Source organism: Taudactylus pleione, unplaced genomic scaffold, assembly GCF_031769625.1.
Source record: "Taudactylus pleione unplaced genomic scaffold, aTauple2 ptg000451l, whole genome shotgun sequence".
NCBI lineage: Eukaryota > Metazoa > Chordata > Amphibia > Anura > Myobatrachidae > Taudactylus > Taudactylus pleione.
This window is the reverse complement of record NW_028284853.1, coordinates 1,710,430-1,729,831: the sequence shown is the minus strand read 5'-3', so window position 1 is coordinate 1,729,831 and position 19,402 is coordinate 1,710,430. Positions and strand designations below refer to the sequence as shown.

The window sequence follows — 19,402 nt, the reverse complement described above, 5'->3', positions numbered from 1 at the left end:
TTCATATTTTGGCCTCTATTCACCACCACAATGGCTTTGAAATGAAACAAACAAGATGTGCTTTAACTGCAGACTTTCAGATTTAATTTGAGGGTAATTACATTCAAATCAGGTGAACGGTGTAGGAATTACAACGGTTTCTATATGTGCCTCCCACTTTTTAAGGGGCCAAAAGTAATGGGACAAACTAAACAATCCTAAATCTAACTTTCACTTTTTAATACTTTGTTGCAAATCCTTTGCAGGCAATTACAGCCTGAAGTCTGGAACGCATAGACATCACCAGACGCTGGGTTTCATCCCTGGTGATGCTCTGCCAGGCCTCTACTGCAAATGTCTTCAGTTCCTGCTTGTTCTTGGGGCATTTTCCCTTCAGTTTTGTCTTCATCAAGTGAAATGCATGCTCAATCGGATTCAGGTCAGGGGATTGACTTGGCCATTGCATAACATTCCACTTTTTAGCCTTAAAAAACTCCTTGGTTGCTTTTGCAGTATGCTTCGGGTCATTGTCCATCTGCACTGTGAAGCGCCGTCCAATGAGTTCTGAAGCATTTGACTGAATATGAGCATATAATATTGCCCGAAACACTTCAGAATTCATTCTGCTGCTTTTGTCAGCAGTCACATCATCAATAAATACAAGGCAACCAGTTCCATTGGCAGCCATACATGCCCACGCCATGACACTACCACCACCATGCTTCACTGAAGAGGTGGTATGTTTTGGATCATGAGCAGTTCCTTTCCTTCTCCATACTCTTCTCTTCCCATCACTCTGGTACAAGTTGATCTTTGTCTCATCTGTCCATAGGATGTTGTTCCAGAACTGTAATGGCTTTTTTAGATGGTCTTCCTGTTTTTGAGGCTCACCAATGGTTTATATCTTGTGGTGAACCCTCTATATTCACTCTTGTGAAGTCTTCTGTTGATTGCTGACTTTGACATATATACACCTACCTCCTGGAGAGTGTTCTTGATTTGGCCAACTGTTGTGAAGGGGTTTTTCTTCACCAGGGAAATAATTCTTCTGTCATTCACCACAGTTGTTTTCCGTGGTCTTCCGGGTCTTTTGGTGTTGCTGAGCTCTCCGATGCATTCTTTCTTTTTAAGAACGTTCCAAACAGTTGATTTGGTCACACCTAATGTTTTTGCTATCTCTCTGATGGGTTTGTTATGATTTTTCAGCCTAATGATGGCTTGCTTCACTGATAGTGACAGCTCTTTGGATCTCATATTGAGAGTCGACAGCAACTGATTCCAAATGCAAACGTCACACCTAGAATCAACTCCAGACCTTTTACCTGCTTAATTGATAATGAAATAATGAGGGAATAGCCCACACCTGCCATGAAATAGCTTTTGAGTTGCTAGTCCCATTACTTGGCCCCTTAAAAAGTGGGAGGCACATATAGAAACCGTTGTAATTCCTACCCTCAAATTAAAACTGAAAGTCTGCAGTTAAAGCACATCTTGTTTGTTTCATTTCAAAGCCATTGTGGTGGTGAATAGAGGCCAAAATTTGAAAATTCTGTCAATGTCCCAATATTTATGGACCTGACTGTATATATATTGTGACACAGTTAGGTTAGGGGGTCCCTCTCCTGGGTAGAGGACTCCTTCCTAACACACACACACACAGCAGCAGGGAAGCAGCACACCAGTCTGGATGCAAGTACAAGCTGGTCGGCGGCAGTCTTTATTGTACAATGTCAGAAACATAAAGAAAACATAAATATAAATCCTAGCCCTGTCGGGGCACTAACTTCACAGGTAGTTCCCTCACTACCAGAACATGGCAGGGCCTAATGCCCTCGCCAGCAACAAAAGCACAGCACAACACTCACGGTTAGGTTTCCAAGTGTCTCTGAGCAAACTCCCTGCCTGCTCTCCCAGGTGAGACAATCAGCCCTAAACAAACTAAGCTTATATTGGCCACTCTCAGGTGGAAAACTAACAATCCTGTTACCAGGCTGCGAGAACCAAAACCTGGAGTGGCCGTGGGTGGAGCCCTCCCTCTCCTCTCACCCACAACCCCCAGGTCCCAAACCGGCTTTTCAAAAAGCCGAAACTCAAGCCTGCTACACTGCAGACTTTCTCCTGGGGGTTTAAAACACAAAAGACAGGAATCTGGGACAAATGTACCTGCCACAGACCACTTTACCAGTGATCCTATCACAATATATATATATATATATATATATATACATACATACATACATACATACATACAGAATTCAATTGTTTCAACCCCCCTTCGTGCCCGATGGATCTATTAAATTTTTGCTCCTGTCGGGCACGATCAGCTGCCGGCGCCAGTATTTCAGCTCGCATCCCCCAAACGTGCAAAAAATTGACCCGTTTGGGCGCCCAAACGGCACTTTAAGCGATTGCGCCCAGCTCTTTGGACGGGTGTAGCATGTTTTACGCGGCTAAACCTGGCCTCTTTGGGCGCGATCGACGTGAAGATCGGCATCAATTGAATAGCGCCCCACCATCTCCCGTCACTTTAGACACGAGATCGGGCTCTTAAACATTTGAATACCGCCCGTTGAATGGAAGCATTTATATAAGTGCAGCCGGCGAATAGAAACCAAGATGGGGGCTGTGGCACTGAAGGGGTTAACTCTCGTGCTGCAGCGCTGTTTTCAAACGAACTGACGGCGCTAGGCGCCACTTTCAAACAATTTAGCGGCACCTGGACCAGTGTATATAGAAACAAGATATTTAGTAGACAGTCTTTTGTCCCAGTATAAAAATGCATAGATATAGCATGCTTAAAAGTGTATATATTTTACAGTGTGTTTCATGCGTTGCAATGTATGGGTTGGGCCGGCATCCCGATGGTAGGTTTATTAACTACATCCCGAAATGTATAGGTGTATAAAATAAGTAAGAAATGCACTCTAGGAATGTAGTTAAGATGTGTTTTGTTTCCTACGGCTTTGCCATTTGGGATAGAGTGTTCTTGGGTCATTCTCACAGAGCAAGGCTTAATGCTAATCACTGTGGGCCAGATTGAGAGGTTGTCGCATGCCGATGTTTTGCGCAGTTCAGCCAATATTTCTACTGCTCATGTGAAAAAAAAAGTCCTGGAAACCCCTATGAAGCATGCATACCGCTGAGGGTGGGCAGAGACCGCTGTCAGGCATGGGATCGCTCCCATTTGAGCTGGCGGTGGAAAGCCATGGGCTTGGTGGGAGGTGGTCTGAAGTGAACGCAAAAAAGGCCGCGTTGTGGGAGTGTCACGGGCGTCTTAGTGAATGCGGCTGTGCTCTCAGACGCAGATCCGCAGCCACAGAGGCCATGTTTACAGGATTTTTAGAAGGAGGCACTGCAGCCAGCCATAGGTGTCAATGGTGCACCGATGTTGGAGTGTTTACAATCGCCGGCGAAGTTGCACAGTCCACAAGCATTGAAAGTCTCAGAGCTTGCACAGTCCGTTGTACGCTTGGTACATAAGGGGAAGGCTGAGACTAGTATTTGGCATTTTCCAAAATAAATTGCAGCCGCGCATGCATTAGTGTCCACCCAGGGGCGTCTTAAAAGAGGAGGGGGCCCGTGTGCACTCCCTATGCGGGGCTCCTCCTCTCCCTGGTGGCTCTCCCCGGTGCGCAAGTGCAGACGCCGGAAAAATGGCCGCGGTGGCCATTTTCTGGTGTTTTGTGCATGCGCAGTAGACTTTGGGCACTAGAGTGTGGCTGGAATCTACTGCGCATGTGCAGAACACCGGAAAAATGAGCAGCTCTGACACCCGATGCGGGACCACAGACAGGTGAGTTTAAAATAATATGGGTGCAGGGGCCCCCCTGGACCCGGGGCCCGTGTGCACCCATTATAGATACGTCACTGGGTCCACCTCCTGTGTATATCTGTTACATGAGATTCTGGGTGGTACATATATGAAAGGAAGAAGGCAATTGACCAGTTCCTGTGAAATGTAAGATGTATTTATATTTTGGGAGACAATTGTCTGATTTATGTACTAGTCCTGGAGGTATATGGGCAGGATAACAACCTGCTGTATGGTGTCCTCTTACTGTATAAAGGGCTGATGTGGCTTCGTAAGAAGGTGTATTCTCTGACCATCCAGAGAGGATTGTACTTCTGTGGCATCTGTATGCTGTGATTGTCCCAAGCACCTTTAGCATGGGACTTGTCTTATAAAAGGCATTTTGAGCAATAACCATCTTAAGATGCCTGCATCTGCTTTTATCCTGTGACTATCAGAGTAGCGCCAAACGCTACTCCATTTCCGGCTGCTCTGGATTGAGTGTTTCCAAGCTGAAACTCTTTACAGTTACTCCGTGCAGACTTGTCTATAGTAAGGGACCAGTGGGGATTAGCCAATATCAGCAAGGAGGTGTTGCCGCAACGTGTCCACACATACCCAGAAGTGGGCGGTTACAGGTGCCATTGGTATAAGCCTGTGTCGAATGATCGGTTCCAGGTGCCGGTGTAGGACCCTGGTAGTAGCAACGAGTTACCCACCCACTACACAGCGGGAGCAGTCAATAATAGGGGTAACTGACAGTGAGCGGAAATCCCTAGAAGTCATGGTAAAGCTGGGTGTACACAGTAGGGTGACGGATCGACCATACGGCTGATCTGCCGTCCTATCTGACGATTGGTAAGTGCATACACACTTACCAGTCATTGGCCTGATGTGTCGTGACTGATGTCACCACCGGGTGGCATTAACATGTGCCCGCCCAGTTGTGATGTCATTCACCGGCCGCCTCTGCGGCGGGTGTACGGGCGTTCGTCGTTCACAGACATATCGGCCAGTGTGTACCCAGCGTAAGCCCACTCAGGTTACTCAGGGATAAGTAACCAACCTCTGTTTTATCAGTGTCAAAAATCTGTGATTGTCTGGCAGAGCGAGGTCATACGGTCACACCCACTACATTCCAATATCAAGAAATTGGAGTTTATTGCTGTGACTTCAGATAAAGTCATCATTGCATTTCTGGGCGCCTCAGTTACCTGCATTCAGCGTGTGCAGCCATTTTGTACTCTTAAACAATATTCATAATAATGTACAGTGATGTCACTGGCGTCTAGTAAAATGGTGTTAGGTTGCATTCCTATGGATACTGGTTGAGCCTACAAAACTGCTGCCTTCCCTGTATACAGGTGTCAGTGATGTATAATATTACGTACACCAGTGGTGTCAAACTTGGAGCCCTCCATCTGCAGTACAACTACACATCCCAGCATGCACGGCCACAGTTTTGCTATTAGGGCTTAAAATTGGTGGCAGGGCATGCTGGGATATGTAGTCCCACAAAGCAGCTGGATGGCCATGAGTTTGACACCCCTGATGAACACCAATAATATATTCTGTGGGGATGAGTAATGGGCTCACACATAATAAATATGCTTCTCTTTGATAAGGACGCTGTGGAAAATGAGTGTCCTGTATGATACAGTGGAACCTAATGTTATCAACGATGAGACGCTGAAAACTGCGGTGGAAGAGCAAGGCCCCAGCGAGGAAGCCGGAATCATCGCCAAGATGGAGGGCATCGATTTTAAGGACGTCACTAGTTTACGTCTGGATTATAAAAGTAAGACTATTATATTTCTTGTGATCTAATTGAGGACTCACATTAGCACAGCACTACCGTTCTCACAATCAAATGCATCATTAGCTGTATAGTAAGATCTTAGCTGTAGATGGCAGAAAGAGATATATCACAGAGGCAAACTTAAGGTTGTCAGGGGCGTCGCCATTACATCATTGCTTTCTTCCAGTCACACCTCACATTTTCAATATATGCACAGCAAAATGTAATATGTTCAGGAGTATTGTAAATATGTGCCATGTCCCTGTATAGTTCACAAACATCACCATGCAAAGTAGCAGTTTGTATAGAAGTGCTCTGTATCGCCACCTGGGGAGCATTATCATAACTACAGTTTTGACATGTTTTAACTTCTTAGCACTATTATTATTATCCTTTATTTTTATAGCGTGACAGGGGTTCCGCAGTGCCTTACAAATGAAAACAGTGACTTATGGGGGGTATCCACTTAGCGATATACAAACGAGAGCACGATTGCGACATTGCAATCGTGCTGTCGTTTGCATAGCTACTGATGTGCCTAGACTGAACGTTCACTCGTTCAGTCCCGGCACATCCCCGCACATGCTGAACCTGACGAAATCGTCAGGTTGTCCTTCATGTACGGGCGATGTCAGATGCCGGAAGCGACCCGCGGGCATGCGCATCGCGGGTCGCTTCCGTCCAAAGCATGCACGATGCATGCGCGATTTGCAAGCGATTGCACGATAATGACATCGTTATCGTGCAATCGCTTGTTTAAATCGCTTAGTGGATACCCCCCATTACAGTACAAAACAATGCAGGAAAAATACATGGTTTATAAACATTGCGGCATCCGTGATCATAACACTTAAATAAGCAGCAGGGCGTCAGCAACCAAAGGTTAGGTGCCGGAGTATGAAATAATGTAAGTAATGGAGCATACACACGGTCAGATTTGTCAGACTTGTCAGATTTGTCAGATGAACGACTGAACGATTGAACGATTTTACCAAAGTTTTGAACGATTTGAACGATTGAACGATTGAACGATTTTTGACTGCATTAAAATGAATGGAATCGTCCAAGTCTGGCTGCAAACCCATCAGATGTCAGATATCGTTATCTGACAAACGGGAACGCGCATCGTTGATCGTCCATCGTTCAGGCATGTCAGATATGAACGATTTTCCTTCAGATATGAACGACTGAACGATTTCTAAATCGTTATCGTCCATATCTGAAGAAAAAATCTGATCGTGTGTATGCACCATAAGGGAAAGGAGAAGCACATGAGGGAAGAGGGCCCTGCTCGTGAGAGCGTACAATCTAAAGGGGAGGGGCAGACAGACAGACAGGGGTGACACAGATGGGGTAGACAGTGAGGAAGGAGCAAGTAGCAGCGGGTTAGGATGAGAGCTGGAAGGCTTTGATGAAGAAATGAGTTTTGAGAGCCTTTTTGAAGTTTAGTAGAGAGGTGGAGTCTGCTAGGGAGAGGGAGAGAATTCCAGAGGTAGGGAGCAGCACGGGCAATATCTTGGAGGCGGGAGTGGGAGGAAGTAATCAGTTGGGTGGCGTGCATTTGAAGAGCGAATTGGGCAGGTGGGAGTATAAAGAGAGATAAGGTCAGAGATGTGAATGGGTGAGGACTTTGTAAGTAAATGTAAGAACCTTGAAATTGGTTCTGAAAGCAAAGGGGAGCCAGTGATAGGCTTGTAGGATAGGGGTGTCACACGCCCCTCTGGAGACCCCAGAATCAGACCCCGTTACTTACCGTTGCGGGCGCTGACCCGCGCTGTCTTCCGGCTCCCACGCTGTGCGCTGCTTCCTCCTCTCTCAGGGCGGCCTCCGCTGTTGTCCTCCAGCGGGTCCCGCTGCTGTGCTGATTCCACGCTGGCTCCTGCTGATCGCTGGTCCCCGCTGATTACTCCCAGGAAGCGCTGTCCTCCGGTCCATGGGCGCGGCCATCTTGGATTGCCCATGTGACTCCACTACCACCAATGAAGAGTCTACTCCTTCTCCCTCAGCCTATCAGCTCCCAGCGTCCACTATAAAAGGATCCCCAATGCTGACACAAGTTGCCAGTGCAACAGGTCCCTTAGGTCTACTATGTGAGCCTCCCCACTGCGCTCCACGGCTATCCAGCCACCCAGCTACCAACGTCTACCCACGGCTATCCAGCCGCTCCACGTAACCTCCCAGCTACCAACGTCTACCCACAGCTATCTAGCCGCTCCACGTAGCCACCCAGCTACCAGCGTCTACCCACGGCTATCCAGCCGCTCCACGTAGCCACCCAGCTACCAGCGTCTACCCACGGCTATCCAGCCGCTCCACGTAGCCACCCAGCTACCAACGACTACCCACGGCTATCCAGCCGCTCCATGTAGCTTCCCAGCTACCAACGTCCACTCAAGGCTATCCAGCCGTTCCAAGTAGCTTTCAAGCTACCACCTCTTCTATACGGCTCCTTAGCCACACCACGCCACTTCTGCATTACTCAAACTCCTTATCAGTTTTCTGCATCCTCTCATGCAGAGGAACTTTATCAAGCCAAGTCTCCTCCAGCGAGCGTCTGCACCAAGTAATACAGGTCCAAGGCCCAGTCCGGGAACACAGCCTCTAAATCCCACGATTGTGACAAGGGGAGGCAGATGTAGAACGTTTGGAGAGGAAGATGAGCCGAGCAGCAGCATTGAGGACAGAGTGAAGTGGAGAGAGATGGGAGTCAGGGAGGCCATATAGGAGGAGGTTACAGTAGTCCAATCTCGAGAAGACCAGTAAGTGGATGAGGGTCTTAGTTGCCTCCAGGTTGAGAAAGGGTCTTATCCTAGGAATATTTCTGAGATGGAGATGGCAGGACTGTGAAAGGTACAGAAGGTGTGGTTTGAAGGAGAGGGAGGAGTCCAAGATAACTCCAAGACAGCGCACTTTGGGGCTGGAGGAGATGGTTATGCTGCCAATAGATAATACAATTGTGGGCGGTGAGGTTATGCGGGACATGGGGTAAATCAAGCTATAAACACATTCTATACTTGGAGTAACTACAAATGAGTTAAGTTATAGTATTGAGACTGTCAATTGACAACCTCATAACTCCCCTGCTGTTACAGATGATTGATAAGTGATTATCTATGGTAGGACTTGTTTTTCAAATAGTTTTAAGAGTAGAAAGCTGGCATTTGTAGCCTAACCTCTGTTAGAACCTTCTCATTGGAGCACGACTGCTTTTGTTTTATTCAAAAGTTATTAATTGGTAAAGTCAAGCAAATGTCCTATTATTGTCTGCGTACTGTGAATGCAGGACATATAGGTGCTGTACCTCCCAACAACAGAATTCCCCTATGGATATGGACTGCCGTGGGGCATTGGGAGCTCTGCAGGTTTTTAGTATCTTGCTGAAAGAAGTTGTCTTTGTTTTCTTCTTTATTGGCAGAGGTGGGGCGAGAGCCCTTCTAACAGCAGATTAATAACCACCTATGAGCTCATTAACGTACAATAATGGAGCACGCAGACTGGCAGCAGCAAAATAACTTCTCTCTCACACACATATACCAAATACTGTAGCTCTAATAATCCTGCACTTCCCCGGTACTGGCCACAATTCTCCCATGAGTTTATAGACTATTCTATCTGTTGGAATTACCATAGTGAGATCAAAATCCTTTTTTACCAGTTTGCAAATGGAACACCTGTGCCGAGGTACATTACCGCTGTCGCACAATGCCAGTCTTTATGTGCAGTGAAGGGACGCCGAGCGCGGACAGCCACGGGGGGGGGGGCAAAGGTTAGGTTTAGGGTTCCCGGGGGGGGGACAGGGTTAGGCACCCCCCCGGGAGGTTAGGTTTAGGCTAGGGGAAGGGAGGGTTAGGGTTAGGCACTGGAGGGGGGACTTAGGGTTAGGCACCCCCCAGGAGGTTAGGTTTAGGCTAGGGGAAGGGAGGGTTAAGGGTAGGCACTGGGGGGGAGGTTAGGGTTAGGCACCCCCCCGGGAGGTTAGGTGTAGGCTAGGGGAAGAGAGGGTTAGGGTTAGGCACTGGGGGGGGGGAGGTTAGGGTTAGGCACCCCCCAGGAGGTTAGGTGTAGGCTAGGGGAAGGGAGGGTTAGGGTTAGGCACTGGGGGGGAGGTTAGGGTTAGGCACCCCTAAGGGAGGGTTAGGGGGTAAAATTAGGTTATACAATACTTACCTTGGACGATCGGGATTTCCTCCTCTGCCGGGATGCCGCTGTCAGGATTCCAACCACCAGGCATGGGTCCGACAGTAAATCATACCGATTCCGTTTGGATCAGTGTAGCGGACAGCAAAGAGGACAACAGACATCAATCCAAATGACCGTCATCTCCTCAGAGCTCAGATGGGGCTTTATCACAAGCCCGGCCATTACAGTGCTGTACTAGCTGTAAGGAAACTCCATCTCTCCCCTTTACCTTTATATGAGGATCTGGTGCTGAAAGCCTGGACAAACACACAGTATGGTATAACCAGCTACAAACCTCTGTCTAGTCTATCGTCAGAAAATCCTTGTCTGCAGCCAAAGTAGAAAAATGCATTATCTGATAAAACTGTAGTAATGCACCATGGACAGGCTTGGAAGTTACCATGCAGAATAAAAAGAAAGAAAAAGATTAAAAAGCTGCAGCATGAATAGATCACATCTGATTTAGCAGTATATAAAGTGTTTGCTATTTGTGGTACAATCTATTACTTTTTGCTACTAATCTGCATTTTCACTATCTCCTCCCTTTCCTGCAGCCACTGCCTACCTACCCTGTGCTAGTGGCTGTACTATGCAAATTATTATTATCCTTTATTTATATGGGGCCACAGGGGTTCCGCAGCGCCTCACACAGTACATAAACAAATGAGCACACAAGAAAACAGATATTAACAGTACAAACAATGCTGGACAGATCAGTGGCGTCAAAAGTGGGGTGCGGGGGGTGCGGCCTGCACCCGGGTGTCACCCGCCGAGTGGTGACACCAAGGTGCAGGCTCCCCCTCAGTGACAGGAGCCGGGTGCTGCACTGTAGTATTAAGTGCAGCACCCGGTTCCTGTCAGTGAGGGAGCCGGCACTGCACATGCCTGCACCCCCCACCGGCACCACCCCATTGATAGATTTTGTTTGCCATGGCCACGGGCCGGGTTCGGGCCGTGGGACCACGCCCCTCGCCCAGTGTCCTTGAAGACCAGGGCCAGGATGTCACGCCCCCTTGCCTATTGTCACGCCCCCTCCTGAAGGCCATGCCCCCTTTTCCTCAGGTGCCGCGCACATGGCGTCCCTCCCCGCACCGGGTGTCACCGCGGGGAGAGACGCCACTGGGACAGATACATGATTTATACATTGCTGCATAACACTTAGACAAGCAGCATGGTGTCTGTAACCAAGGGTGGGGTGCTGTTGTAAATTAGAGTATAATTAAGTGAAGGAGATGCACATGAGGGAAGAGGGCCCTGCTCGTGAGAGGGGAGGGGAGGGTGCAGACAGACAGGGGTGACACAGATGGATTGCATACAAGGGTCACAGTAATATAACATCTATGGAAAGGTTAGTCTAAACTTAAGAGGAAAAAAAAACAATGGGGGCAATTCAATTGTTTTTTTGGGCGTGATAAATAATGAGCGCCCAGATTGCTATTCAATTGTTCTGGGCGCTCATTAATTATCGCCCTCTTCGCCGCCTAAAAGACGAGGTTTAGCCATCTAAAATGGCTAAACCCGTCTTAATTCCTGGTTAGGGCGCACTATCTGCGATCAGCGCGCCCTAACCAGGGTGTTTTAGACACATGTCTGCAAATGAGAGGGAGGGGAAGTTATGTAGCATTCTATTAATGTAAAGAGTTAGACAGCACCTGCTCCTGTGCCTGTGATGGATGTATGACAAGTTAACGCAATATAATTGTTATTTCTGTGAATCAGTTCCGCAGCCCATAACTCTCATCAACGATGTACTCATTTTTATATTACCATTAATGAATAGAAGATTGAGGAGTTATTCGAAATAGCATAACCTACAAGAGTCGGTACCAATTATTGTACAAATCATTATTTAGTGTATTTAGTCAGGTCAGTTTTAAAGAGTAGGATGATTTTTTTTTTGTATTTTTAATGCAAATGATACAGGGACATGATGCCAAGAGAAGAACTGCAGCCATTTTGTGGGCTGAACCAATATGAGAAATGTAGAGGCAGCCATTTTTTTTTCGGTGGAACTAATATACATGAGAGTATGGAGGCAGCCATTTTGTGGGCGGAGCCAATATTCATGCTAATACACATCATCCATTCAACGGGATCTGGTGACATCAGCGAGGCACCTCCACGCAATTGCTCTCCCATCGCACAGACGCTACCAGATCACCAGGGGGTGGTTATACTCTGAAAAAATGGCCTTACAATTTCTGATTGACCACAAGCAAATACATCCGACTGGAATGAGATTTCCCACATACAAAATTATATAATTTATTATTTTATTCATAACATATTTATATGCATAGGATAAAATGACATTTTTCAGATGTGTCACGTGTTTTAAATGGTTTTTATCTAGATATCCTCAAGATTGATAACCTTTGGCAATTTCCCAATCTTACCAAACTACAGCTGGACAACAACATCATTGAGAAGATCCAGGGGCTGCAGACTTTAGTGCACTTAGTTTGGCTCGGTGAGTAAACTACTGAGATTTCGTATTACCAAATTATTATACAACGTCATTTATCAGGGGTGCGAATGTAATGGTAAACGTATTATAATTTAGCTCACCGTCTACTACAGTATATCACAGGCCAAAATAATTCTAAATGAGATTTAAACTCTAGCTAGCAAATAAGGCAGGTTGGCCCTAATGGTGGGTCATACAGGGGCCAAACCTGACACTCAACCAAAGAGTCTAGCCATAGGGTGATCATTACAGTGACCAGATTAGGTTGTGATCAGGTCGCGCTCCGCAGTGGTGTCGCCGGTTCCCAGGCCCACCAAGAGCCGTGGCGGGCCCTGGTAATAGGGGGCGTGGCCTAATAGCGGGAGGCGTGGCCACGGCCACTTGCCGATAGGAAAAAAAAAAAAAAGATTTGCAGCGCCGCGCGCTGGGGAGGGGGGGCGCTCCGAGCCCCCTCAGCCTGGCGCAAAGCCAGGGGGGGGCGCGATCAGTGTGATCGCTCCCCCGCACAGGCATAGGAGACTGCTGTGGCTGCTTCTCAGCAGCTGGGCTGTGTGCTGGGCTGCTGTGAGGGGGGGGGGGGCGGCGCCGGGCCCCTCAGAAAGCCCGGGCCCGGGTAATCTGTACCCGCTCCCGCCCCCTCTCGGCGCCCCTGCTGGTTACCAGTAAATTGATAGGCTGCAATCTCATGATGACTAGTCCAGCAGATAAATTGCTGCCTCACAAGTATGTAGGCGTTGGGTGAACTTTGAAAACCCGCACAGGGGTGCTAAAGATGGGGGTGAGACAATGTACTAGCCAAAGAGGAGCAACCACATCCCCAACATGGTATGACCATGCCCCTTCCGTGGCATAGCATCTACCAATGGGCCAAATATTTACAACATGCATAGTAATGCTTCCCTTTTGCACCAGAGCCCGACACACGTGTTACATGTGCTTCTAAGAATTGGCCATAGATCAGGTCTCTGGACGTCCGGCCAGGCACCTGGCTTACCCCTGTGTATGGGACGGTAACGCCAGTGCGTCAGCTGTCAGCTTCTTGCTATTGGATAGATTGTCTGTTCAGTGACTGATGGGGAGATCTACCAAAGTGGAGATGCTTACCATAGCAACCAATCAGCTTCCAGCTATCATGTTAGGGGGATGTAAATTGATAGATGACAGCCGATTGGTTGCTATAGGAAACATCTCTACTTGTCTGCTTTAGGAGGTTTGATACATCTCCCCCAATGTAACAGATGTCAGTGTGGTCGCTGTAGAACAAAGCATCTTATGTCCTGACTTTTATTTTGCAGATTTATCATTTAACAATATTGAGGTGATAGAGGGTCTGAGTTCTCTCACCAAGCTGGAGGATCTCAGTCTGCACAACAATCGTATATCGGCTATCAATAACTTGGACAGTCTGGAGAATCTGCAGGTTTTATCCATAGGGAACAATAACCTGACATCCTTGGATAATGTAAGGAAGGACTGGGCGACCTCTCCTCAAACAGTGATATCTATACTCTGGTATTCGTTAAAGTAAAATAAAAAGTTAGTTAGAACTTCCCTTCTACCTAACTTTTTATTTCACTTTAACATATTTCATTGATTTTCCAACTTCAAATAACTTTATTGTAGATAACATCCGGCAATATTACTAAATGTGTTGCTTTTCTTTCTGAGCCTTATATTCATATCATTATTTTCATTGCCCTGTGATATGGCAAAGCTGCCCTCTAGGTACTAGTGGATCCAATGCAAAAAGCAATCCTACAGTAACTTCTAGATGATATAAATACAAGGCTGAGGAACACAGAAGATAGAAATTTGAACCTGGGGCCTGATTCAGCTTTGCACGTACTGTATGTGCAGTGCTAAACGCAGATTCACAGTTATCAGGAATCTGTACGTGTGCAGGACTGGTCCTGCGTGATCATACCCAGGTCCCCGTATGACTCTGAATAATTAACAGGCAGAGGCATTTAAGGGGTGGTGCAGGGACGGCCGGCATTCCCGGAAATGAGGGGGTGTCGTCCGTTATTTCCCGGGAGTGGCAAGGCCCGGATCTGCGTCCATGGACGCAGTTTCCTGGCCTCGCAAGCCAGCCAGCCTGAGTGAGCTGAGGCTTACTTAGCTGGCCGGTACCCTCCACTATCGCAACCGATGGTCACAGTGGTTATCCCAGACTCGGTTGAAGTGCTGGCATCCCATATGCAGCAGGGGGTGTCAGGCACCTCACGCTGCATTTGCATATCAGCAAGGACAGAATTGCAAAGCTGCTTGCTTGCAACATTGCAATTCCGGCCACTGCTGAATCCACCCCGCCCCCCCCCCCCCCCCCCCCGATTCATAGATGGACGCTATAACACAGCTGCTGTGTCTCTGTAAGCAGTGGCTGTGCTAAAATATGCAAGAGCCGCAGGAGGCGTCTTAATTTAAAAGATGCCCACCGCCAGCTTCTGTGACCCTCCAAGGATGGGATGCAGCTTCAGATCAACTACATGACCATGGGACATCCATCAGCTTACTCAGGATGTCCGGTTAAATCATATAGCTGGGGCCAATGAAGAGCTGCATCCAAGGACACACCCACTGGCTTCACCACGCCCAGAAAACGGGGCTGGCACGCCCCTGTTTTCTGTAACACTTCCTGTCGCCGCCCTGAAACGCCAGCAGCATGTCAACCATGCTGCAGTGTTTGGGGCACCTCAAGTGTCATCGCAGCCCTAGATCTGCACATGCGCCGTGCGCAAACATCGGGTTCAAGTGGGTAACAGGCCTAAACAGCGCCCTGTGCAGGCTCCACCCTCTGCACAGGATGTCATGACATCACACATAGGGGCGGAAGTGCAGCAATGTCCGGAGCGTCTTCAAGACATTCCGGGCAACTGTACACATAGCAGGCTCCCTGTCTGTAACGTCCAAAGAACCCTATGGGTGGCACTGCCATAGAGATACTGGCTGCAGGGTGCCATTCCAGGCACCCTGCTAGCCAGAAACAAGGGCCATGGAGCCCTACACTCTGTGCGGTGGCACTGGTCGCACCCCCCTAGTTATGGCCCTGATCAGGTTTACAGGAATTAGCCCCTATGTCTGTTAGTAAATGTTACAGATGGACATGGCCACGACAATATTTAAATTCAGCCGAATGTGTAAAATGCTGCAGTTCTTCCTTTATATTGGAGATAAATGTGTCAGTGTAAATTTTTTGCTCATATAATTGTATCTTACCATAAGTATTCATTCCCTGTCTTGTTCCCAGCTCACCTACCTACGGAGGTTCAGGCAGTTGCGGACTCTGAATCTGGCAGGAAACCCGCTATCTGCAGATGAACAGTATAAATTATTTGTTGCAGCTCATCTGGGGAACCTGGTGTATCTGGATTTCAGACTCTTAGATGAGAATATAGTAAGCACACGCCATGTGGTTACACTGTTTATCTATAATAAACACCTTAGTACTTACACTGTACAGGTATACAGCCAGTGTTAGAACTAGATTTCCACACACACACACTCCCAGCTAGTTCCAGACCAGCTTTTTTTTTTTTTACAGTCATAGCCACTGCACACACAGGACCTCATTCAGAGTCGGTCGTAAGCGGCCGCTCGGTCGTACCCAGCGACGTTCGCAAAACAGCGCATGCGTAAGTTTCGCAATGCGCGTGCGCAAACTAGCTGCTGCGATTGGAAATTTTTCTCTCCTTCAACTTGACCAGGTCGTTACTTTGAGTGACAGGATGAGGCGTTTGTGGGTGGTAACAGGAGAAGGTGCTTGTGAACGGGGGAGTGGAGATCCGAACGCAGGCGTGCCTGGCTATGCAAACGGTGTTTTATGGGAGTGCATAATTAACTATGTAGTGTCATGGCACATGTGACACGGGTGGTTTTTACACTGACTTGATCGCAGTGCGTAAGAGAGGGTATGGTCAACCTTAAGCTCTATGACCAGCTCCAATGGTTCCCGATGGTCTCGATGAATCCTTATATGCCCGGAGATGACGTGTATTGCGAACGAGAAGGGGGCGTGTTTTTAGTCTCACGGCCGCATCCTCCCCTCGCTCGTCCAGCTAACGATCCCATCTTAACGACGCAACTTGCGAGCGCTTCATTTGCATATCCGGCCCCTTTTCCCTTACGACCGAGCGGCCGCAACGACCGACTCTGAATGAGGTCCACATTCCCAGTTAATACCAGTCCAACATATTCACCCACGCCTAGCTAGTATCAGATCAGCATATCCACATACTCCCAGCTAGTGCCAGAGCAGTATTTCCACACTCCCAGCTAATACCAGACCAGCATATCCACACACTCCCAGCTAGTGCCAGAGCAGCATATCCACACACTCCCAGCTAGTGCCAGAGCAGCATATCCACACACTCCCAGCTAGTGCCAGAGCAGCATATCCACACACTCCCAGCTAGTGCCAGTGCAGTATTTCCACACACTCTCAGCTAGTACCAGACCAGCAAATCCACACTCCCAGCTAGTACCAGACCAGCATATTCACACACTCGCTAGTACCAGAGCAATATTTCCACATACTCCCAGCTAGTACCAGAGCAGTATTTCCACACACTCTCATATAGCACCAGACCAGCATATCCACACACTCCCAGCTAGTGCCAGAGCAGTATTTCCACACACTCTCAGCTAGTACCAGACCAGCATATCCACACACTCCCAACTAGTACCAGACCAGCATATTCACACACTCCCAGCTAGTGCCAGAACAGTATATCCACACACTCCCAGCTAGTGCCAGAGCAGCATATCCACACACTCCCAGCTAGTGCCAGAGCAGCATATCCACACACTCCCAGCTAGTGCCAGAGCAGTATATCCACACACTCCCAGCTAGTGCCAGTGCAGTATTTCCACACACTCTCAGCTAGTACCAGACCAGCAAATCCACACTCCCAACTAGTACCAGACCAGCAAATCCACACTCCCAGCTAGTACCAGGCCAGCATATTCACACACTCGCTAGTACCAGAGCAATATTTCCACATACTCCCAGCTAGTACCAGAGCAGTATTTCCACACACTCTCATATAGCACCAGACCAGCATATCCACACACTCCCAGCTAGTGCCAGAGCAGTATTTCCACACACTCTCAGCTAGTACCAGACCAGCATATCCACACACTCCCAGCTAGTGCCAGAGCAGTATTTCCACACTCCCAGCTAATACCAGACCAGCATATCCACACACTCCCAGCTAGTGCCAGACCAGCATATCCACACACTCCCAGCTAGTGCCAGACCAGCATATCCACACACTCCCAGCTAGTGCCAGACCTGCATATCCACACACTCCCAGCTAGTGCCAGTGCAATATTTCCACACACTCCCAGCTAGTGCCAGACCAGCATACCCACACACTCCCAGCTAGTGTCAGACCAGCATATCCACACACTCCCAACTAGTGCCAGTGCAGTATTTCCACACACTCCCAGCTAGTACCAGAGCAGTATATCCACACACTCCCAGCTAGTGCCAGAGCAGCATATCCACACACTCCCAGCTAGTGCCAGTGCAGCATATCCACACACTCCCAGCTAGTACCAGACCAGCATATCCACACACTCCCAACTAGTACCAGACCAGCAAATCCACACTCCCAGCTAGTACCAGACCAGCATATTCACACACTCGCTAGTACCAGAGCAATATTTCCACATACTCCCAGCTAGTACCAGAGCAGTATTTCCACACACTCTCATATAGCACCAGACCAGCATATCCACACACTCCCAGCTAGTGCCAGAGCAGTATTTCCACACACTCTCAGCTAGTACCAGACCAGCATATCCACACACTCCCAGCTAGTGCCAGAGCAGTATTTCCACACTCCCAGTTAATACCAGACCAGCATATCCACACACTCCTAGCTAGTGCCAGACCAGCATATCCACACACTCCCAGCTAGTGCCAGACCAGCATATCCACACACTCCCAGCTAGTGCCAGTGCAATATTTCCACACACTCCCAGCTAGTGCCAGAGCAGCATACCCACACACTCCCAGCTAGTGCCAGAGCAGCATACCCACACACTCCCAGCTAGTGCCAGAGCAGCATACCCACACACTCCCAGCTAGTGCCAGAGCAGCATACCCACACACTCCCAGCTAGTGCCAGAGCAGCATACCCACACACTCCCAGCTAGTGCCAGACCAGCATACCCACACACTCCCAACTAGTGCCAGAGCAGCATATCCACACACTCCCAGCTAGTGCCAGAGCAGCATATTCACACACTCCCAGCTAGTGCCAGAGCAGCATATCCACACACTCCCAGCTAGTGCCAGAGCAGTATTTCCACACTCCCAGCTAATACCAGACCAGCATATCCACACACTCCCAGCTAGTACCAGAGCAGCATATCCACACACTCCCAGCTAGTGCCAGAGCAGCATATCCACACACTCCCAACTAGTGCCAGAGCAGCATATCCACACACTCCCAGCTAGTGCCAGAGCAGTATATCCACACACTCCCAGCTAGTGTCAGAGCAGCATATCCACACACTCCCAGCTAGTGCCAGAGCAGTATTTCCACACACTCCCAGCTAGTGCCAGAGCAGTATTTCCACACACTCCCAGCTAGTGCCAGAGCAGCATATCCACACACTCCCAGCTAGTGCCAGAGCAGTATTTCCACACACTCCCAGCTAGTGCCAGAGCAGTATTTCCACACACTCCCAGCTAGTGCCAGAGCAGCATATCCACACACTCCCAGCTAGTGCCAGAGCAGCATATCCACACACTCCCAGCTAGTGCCAGACCAGCAAATCCACACTCCCAGCTAGTACCAGACCAGCATATTCACACACTCGCTAGTACCAGAGCAATATTTCCACACACTCCCAACTAGTGCCAGACCAGCAAATCCACACTCCCAGCTAGTACCAGACCAGCATATTCACACACTCGCTAGTACCAGAGCAATATTTCCACACCCTCCCAGCTAGTACCAGACCATCATAACTACACACTCCCAGCTAGTACCAGAGCAGTATTTCCACACACTGCCAGCTAGTACCAGACCAGCATATCCACACACTGCCAGCTAGTACCAGACCAGCATATCCACACACTCCCAGCTAGTGCCAGAGCAGTATTTCCACACACACGGGCTGATTTGGAGTCGGAAGCAAAGTGGCTGTTCTTGCGCGAAGCCAGATTTACAACCTTATG

At 48.5% G+C, this 19,402-nt stretch overlaps 1 protein-coding gene across 1 annotated transcript in view; it reads left to right on the top strand.

Annotated features, from left to right (window-relative positions):
- Window positions 1-19,402, top strand: part of DRC3 (dynein regulatory complex subunit 3) — a 35,782-nt gene that overhangs the window by 421 nt on the left and 15,959 nt on the right. Inside the window, exons 2-5 of the mRNA XM_088448124.1 lie at window positions 5,395-5,567; window positions 12,100-12,216; window positions 13,509-13,675; window positions 15,461-15,607. Of these exons, the coding sequence (XP_088304250.1) occupies window positions 5,408-5,567; window positions 12,100-12,216; window positions 13,509-13,675; window positions 15,461-15,607 (591 nt within the window). The 5' untranslated portion in view covers window positions 5,395-5,407. The remainder of the gene's footprint in view (window positions 1-5,394; window positions 5,568-12,099; window positions 12,217-13,508; window positions 13,676-15,460; window positions 15,608-19,402) is intronic.